The sequence below is a fragment of the Scardinius erythrophthalmus genome, assembly GCF_964197995.2.
Source record: "Scardinius erythrophthalmus genome assembly, chromosome: 14".
Taxonomy (NCBI): Eukaryota; Metazoa; Chordata; class Actinopteri; order Cypriniformes; family Leuciscidae; genus Scardinius; species Scardinius erythrophthalmus.
Genome location: NC_138234.1, coordinates 24,375,462 through 24,382,533, shown reverse-complemented (window position 1 = coordinate 24,382,533; position 7,072 = coordinate 24,375,462). Strand labels below are relative to the sequence as shown.

General features: G+C 41.4%; 1 protein-coding gene across 2 annotated transcripts in view; it reads right to left on the bottom strand.

Moving 5' to 3' along the window:
* Window positions 1-4,282: 4,282 nt before the first annotated feature.
* Window positions 4,283-7,072, bottom strand: part of shdb (Src homology 2 domain containing transforming protein D, b) — a 29,423-nt gene continuing 26,633 nt past the window's right edge. The window contains exon 8 of one of the 2 annotated variants that reach the window (XM_081385618.1): window positions 4,283-5,265. In XM_081385618.1, coding sequence (XP_081241744.1) covers window positions 5,079-5,265 — 187 coding nt within the window. In that variant the 3' untranslated portion in view covers window positions 4,283-5,078. The remainder of the gene's footprint in view (window positions 5,266-7,072) is intronic. The other variant, XM_081385619.1, reaches the window with a different exon arrangement.

Sequence of the window (7,072 nt, the reverse complement as noted above, 5' to 3'; positions counted from 1 at the left end):
CAGGGGTCACATTTAACAAGCTTTCAAGGGTTGACTGAGGTAGAAGGTGTTTGTGTGTACGTGTGTTGCTTAGGAAATGCGTCAGGACCAAGACACAGAAGCCATAATAATCTCTTCTTGGTTCACTTCTGGTCGAGGTTTGGAATTGGACCTCATTAGGCTTGCTAGCCCAAGACCTGAGATTGGGATTTGTGTAGAACAATCATTAGCTAGAGCCCTGGTCTTAAAGGGAAAGTTCACCCAAACATGAAAACTGTGTCACCATTTACTCTTCCTCATGTACGTTCCAAACCTGTATGACTGATTTACTTCTGGAGAATGCAATGAAAGTCAATGGGGTCCAAAACAAGTTCACCCCTTTCATAGTACAAACAAAGACATGGAAACATTTTTCAAAAATGATTCTGTCCTACACAGACATTCAGCTTTGGGATGACATGAGAGTGAGTAAATTGTCGTTGATCACGCCAAAATTATTGGTACCATTTGCTAGCACTTATTAGTGCAAGGCAGGATCCAGCACCCTTGCCTCAAGACCAATCCAAATTGGATATAAAAGCGGAGATGAGATGCTTCGACTAAGATGCCAGACTTTGACAAGCTGTATTGTGACACAAGCCCAGTCGTCTTTGACAGGGCGAGTACTAATGAAGTGGTGCCCAAATTAGGTTAGTTACATTTACAAAATGAATAATAAAATCGACTAAATGGTGGAATACTAAAATGCATGGCTGTTCTTCACTGGCAGAAATGAAGGTTTGGCACCTACATATCTTGATTCCTTAGTGAAACGTTATACATCAAATAGATCCCTGCGGTCTTCCGATCAGCCTCTTTTAACGATTTTAAGATCTAGATTAAAACTTAGGGGTGACCGCGCCTTCTCGATCGCTTGTTACCTGTTGACATCAGATTGGCTCAGACTATTTCGAGTTTTAAATCATTGTTAAAAACTCATCTATTAACTCAGGCTTTTAATTCCTCTGGGCGTTGAGTCAAAATTCTCTATTGTTGTTTTATGTTGTTTTTGTGTTGTTTATGTATTTATTTATATTTCATTATCTCTGGAAAGCACATTTGTGCAACTGCAGTTGCAATGAATTGTGCTATATAAGTACAATAAAGAAAGAAAGAAAGAAATAATGCAAAAAGTGTACTTTTAGATTGCCTTTGGGGCAGTACCCCCAAAGGTACACCGTTGCAACTTATCTACCCCTAATTATAGCATATAAGTTCTTTATGAGGTAGATAATGTACAAAAATATAAAAAATATAATCCTCCTGGAGGGCCACCTTCCTGCAGAGTTTAGCACCAATCCTACAGTAATTAAACCCACCTGAACCAGCTTTTCAAAGTCTTCAAGTCAAAATTAAAATGGAAGATTTTTGGCTTTTAGAATAAATATGTTATCCTTACTGTTATCTATAAGCTAGTGTGCTCCAAAACAAAGGCAATTCGCTTTTAGAAGACAAAGTGTTCAAACTTCTCATCAGATTTTCTGTCCAATCAAATTCTCTCTAGAAACTAAAGCGTCCCGCCCCCCACATTATAAATAGACACTGCAGCTGCGGCTAAAATCGGTCACTTGTTCACACATTTAGTATTTTCTAATGGTGAATGGCACATAATTCACTATATAGGAGATAGGGAACGATTCGGACAGTGTAAATATACTTTCCATTGGGGCGAATGAAGTCTGGTTTCACATTAGTGTTACGTGAACCGTTGCAGATTCTGCTCCAGTCCAGAGACACGATCGTAGCACAGAGCCGATCATATACAGTCAGCGCAGACCATAAAAATGTATCGGATCCTTTGAATTCTGCAGAGAATGCCATATTTTAAAGCGACGTGGAGGAGATTAGTAGAAATTACATCAACACATTGAATAATGCTGCACGTTTCAAGGCACTTCAGTGGGCCTTTCAGGATCACTAGAAATGTCTAGGCAGGAGTGTTGGAGCGAAACTCTGCAAAATGGTTGCCCTCTAGGAGCAGGACTTGACACCTCTGAGCGAGAGACAAGTGTTTGCAAATTTGCCAACAGTGTTAAATATATGTATTCTTCCACCAGTGAGATCCCAAGGTGTATAACTTACTTGTGAACTCTAGACTTTTAACCAAGTCATGCAAGAACATTACCCCTTTGCTTTAAGGGGTTGGTTTGATGAAGTATGATTGTTTGATACGAATCTTGGCTCAGGGCCAGGGATATCGAACCAAGGAGCATTCCTACTCGGCCTAATCACATCATACGTGCACCTGAATTACTATTATGAGACCTGGAAATCTGAGGATCATCTATCCTTATCCTCTGAAGTAGAGCTCAGGATACATTCAGTCCTCCCCCAGAGCCGTCTTTTTCAATTCATTACAATAGCCTTCAGCTGCAGCCGTATGCGAGCTGCATCTGACGGGGCTTTAGGAGATAAGCTCTCCAAGATGAGGACTTTATCTGGGCCAGCTGCCCACAAGGGCGGGAGGAGGGTTCAAAGGTCAGATGTCAGTAAATTAACAGATGGTATAAGTTGCCAGTCCTCACCATAATGAAATCCAGATGACACCTTGCTTGAGCGACGGTAACACGATAATGACGGCAGCCCTTGTGAATGCGGTTGATTTTTTCCACCCTTCAGTGCACATCTGGGCCCCCTTTTCACTGCTGGGCTTTTGTCTAAGCTCACGGCTGAGAAATGCCTCTCTTTGTAAGGCCTAATTATTCCAAGACTAGTAAGAGCCCAATTACCAGAGGAATTAGTGCAGCGTTCATTGTGAGGAAGACGTCGTAGGGCTTTTGAGGTATTGACACAGTAGATGAGCCCCCAGTTTCAGCTGTTTAAATTTTTGACCGATCTCTGGTTACAGTCTAGCAGACACACCTGTCGAAAAGGCTTTCCCTCCAAGAGTGAGTGCGTGCCTGTTTGTGGAATGTCTGAGCGAGATTAATGGGTCTGTCTCGGACAATGTGATACGAGGCGCTTGAGACGCACATGTGGACATGCCTGGATGTGTGTCAGAGCAGCTGGGAACAATCGTTACCAGAAGCCAACACAGAAGCCACGAGCATTAGATGCCATCCGCCGTGGGATCGCGAGTTTTTGGGCTTGGTCGAGATTGGAGTGGTTAGAGTGTGAAATTATTTCTGGCTCCGTTGTGATCGCAGGTGTCTTTTTCAGTGAGCGCATCTGACAGATCATCATCTGCTTCCAAATGTGCACATTGGTGAGGCATATCCTAAATCGTGATAGACATCTCGAAGCACACCAAAATGTTATTGCATTAAAAAGCGTCAAAATGTGCTTGCAAACAACTCTTAATTTCCCCCTCATTTTATCTCACCATCTTCCTTACTGTAGTTGGAGGGACGAGGACTGATCTGAACCTCCTTCTCCGCCCGTCACACCAGTAATCATTCTCCGCCATTTCATTTGGCAGTGTAATGAAAGCAATCCCAGAACGCTTCGCTTCGGCAGAACAGAGATAATGAGGAAGCACACACACACATAAACACTGCCTGATTTAGGAAGACGGCCTTCTGTGGGCTGCAATGGGAAAAGAAAAACGTTCACACTCGTGCTTAACATTCAATCTTTGCAGTCTTTTTGTGCATGGCATGTGGTCCCAGGATAAAACACATGTATAATAACCATTTACACATCTCTCTGTCAATCTCAACACCATTTTCTCTGTCTCTTGATAATAAACAATGTGAAGCTATAAAAATAATATGCATGGCAAGCTACAGCAATTAAATTGCCTACTGGTGCTTTCTACAATATCAGTATGACTTTTCAAATTCCAATTTATTTATAAAAGAACATTAAAACAACAATGCTGACCAAATAACTAGCTCATTCTTGGGTTTAAGGATTTGCGCAACCGCCTATCTGTGGTTACTACATGCTGGTTACTTTCTTTAAGCAATCAGACTTTTCATTATGTCAGATAATAAAACAGACAAAAATTGAAGGATGGAGCCAAGCCATATTTAGAGACCAGAAGATCACAGAGACAAAGGGGATGGGCTCTTTTGGCTTAGGCTAGTATGCAACAACCTAGCAACCACTTAGAACAACCAAGCAACCGCCCAGAACTCCCTATCAATCACCCAGAAATCCCAAGCAATCGCCCAGAACTACCTAGCAGCCATCTAGAATAAACTAGCAACAAGATGGTGGGTTTTGCATATATAAAATACAAATGTAAAAATAGATCAAAATCTTGTCTATATCTCAAACTCTCTGCAACTGACATAAAATACAGTTTGAAGCATCAGTTATTAACTACTAGCATTCTCTTTAGGAAGTTTATTATATAACACATGTAAATCAGTTTACAAACAGGAGTTAAAGAAACACAATTTCAGCATTTTTCTGTATCAATGACCTAATATACCAATTACAGGAACATCTCTGTGAGTGATCATGATTCAAACACCACATCAATCAATTGATCAGTTGGTTTCAGCTACTATCCTCAACATTCAAATTTGCCAACATGATCTATGACCAGCCACACCGACAAAGCTGAGGTCAAACAAAGACAATAAATCTTTTCCAAGGTCTACAGCCAAACAACATTTGTGTGTGTGGTCTCAAGGGTCTTACTAGAACCAAAAGGCTTTACAAATTTGAAAGAGACGGTAGTCATAAACGGCCGTGTGGAAATGTCTTTTACAGCAGCTATAAAAGAGCGGAGGCTCGTCCACTCATCCTAAGAGGCTACTAATCGATCAATAAACATTAGCAGTGGCAAATTCACCATCCCAGTGGAGAAAAACACAAACAGACGACTGAAGACAAGCAACAGGTCTCGCTGCCAGCAGTCCGGTACGGTTCACATAAGGTTGATTTGCTGAGATTGAAAAGAATAATGAACAAGTATGTGAAATGGCATGTGAACAGATCTAACTGTAAATGGATTTGAAGTATCTAATGTAAATGTTTGTGTCCTCAACCAGATGCTTTGTACAATCAAGACATGAGAGAGCCATAAGTTGGTGTGCCGAATTTGTTGAATGTTCATTCCCAATGGCATATACCTCTGCCGTCTGTTTTCACTGCAGTGCTCTGACCAATCAGAGAGTCTGAACCAGCACAGGGAAGAGCAGGGACAAGTGTTCAGCTCCTTTGATGGGGAGTTTATGTGTGGTGTAATAGTGGATCACTTCAGGGATGGTGTCAAACGGAGGGCTGTTCTGGCCCAGGATATAGCGGCCATCTTTGCACTGGCTGAACTTCATGTGCATGAAACCTTGGCAGCTCCTGAAAAAGAACAAAACTACTATTATTCTTTGGGCATGTTGAGCAACAAAATAAACCTGAGAATGCTTTCAACAAAACAAATACCATCGTATTATACCATCGCTGAACCATAGCACCATAGGCTTGCGTCATATGTTAAAATCCATATATTCCAATCATTTTATCATGACTTGACAAGCTTTAATATAACATGATCCCTAGGTGGGCCTGTGAATCTCGTATATAGGTCACTGGTGAACAAAAGACTACCCACAATAAATGGGACAATCTGAGTAATGTATAAAGATGGGTGCACACGTGCAGTTTTGGCCATCTGAGACAAATTTTGCAAATCCTACAAGACTCCTCTGATCCTAGGCTAAAATCTGAAGTCTTTAATCGTTAGTTCGACATGTTCACCGATAGCCGATTAATATTTGTTGCGATCCAATTTTACCTCAGATGAAATTCTGGCAGTGTTAAAAGATTTGACTCTCAGTCCTGCCGTGTGACTTCTCCTACGACGACCGTCAAATGGTCTTCGTTTATCAAGACAAGCCATGACCAAAATTAACGTTAGAGATTTCTTTGTATCCACCATTTAAATCCCACGTGTAATGCAGCCCACGTCACCGAACGTGTCATTGATTGATGAAGTAAAACTCCAGGCAAGTTTACTTGCATGCGTCCGTTTTTAACGTGTCTTGACTGTCGTACAGTCTGACATTAATGACGACTGAGATCTTACAGTGTGACATGGCTTACAGCGATGATCATGTTCATACAGTCTGACAAGCAACAATCGTAAAGGACTAATATAAATCGCACAGTGTGCACCCGGCTTAAGAATATAATTCCCGATGTTAACATTATTCTAGACCTCCCCTTTAAGACAGTCCAAACTGCTGGATTTCTATGTATAGAAACAGGAAGTGATTGGTTTGTTTGAGGCTGTCATTATACTGTACTATACAATTCACTTTAATAAGAGTGAATAAAAACACAAGGAGGCTGAGAGTATCTTTCTCACCCTTTTAAAAATCAAGCTAGCGCTGAAGCAGCACATTAAAATTCAAGACTTAACATGTTCAAAGAGCTTGTCGTCTCCAAAAAGGCATTATCTACCAGGTACGTGACGAACAGAGTCACTTATAGAAGGATCTGGGCTCAAGAAAAAGCCTGTGAATCTCAATGGCGGCTCGTTCAAAGCTCTTGGTGTTGAGCTGCTGTCACTTTGATTTGGATCAGACCTCAAAGGCCGCTAGCGTACAGCATTATGACATCAGACAGCGCTGTTCATTCATCCATTCCCACAGTTGTCAGATGCTGTCGTACGAACGCGGTTTGTAAAAATAAGATTTCATTTGAAAAATGTCTCAGCGTGTTGTTGAACGTGTTCTGGAGTGTTTTTGCCCATGACTTATGAAGTGTACAGTTGTGCACTTGCATTACAAAGCGTGTGTGATTACGGAGTGTGTTCAGGTGTGTGAAAGGCCTCCCCGCTTGTGTCTGCGGCTTTCTGCGGGGTCATTCATATTCATTAATGCTGGCAGGAGCAGCTTTTGTGAACTGAAGAGCTGTTCACCTGCCTGATTACAGCTCGGGGAGAATAAAAGGAAAAGAAGAAAGAGGAGGGGAACCAGGGGCTCTGGATCAACACAGTAATTAGAGCTGCGAGATTTGACCAGATAAGCATTATCGCTCTAGCTGATAGCCAATCGAAAAGCACATCAGTGTGCAAATGAGGCAGGGGCCGTTTTGTAAAAAGAGAAAATTGAATCAAAAGAAAATTATGAGAAAAATAACAGTATGATAAAACAATAGAAAA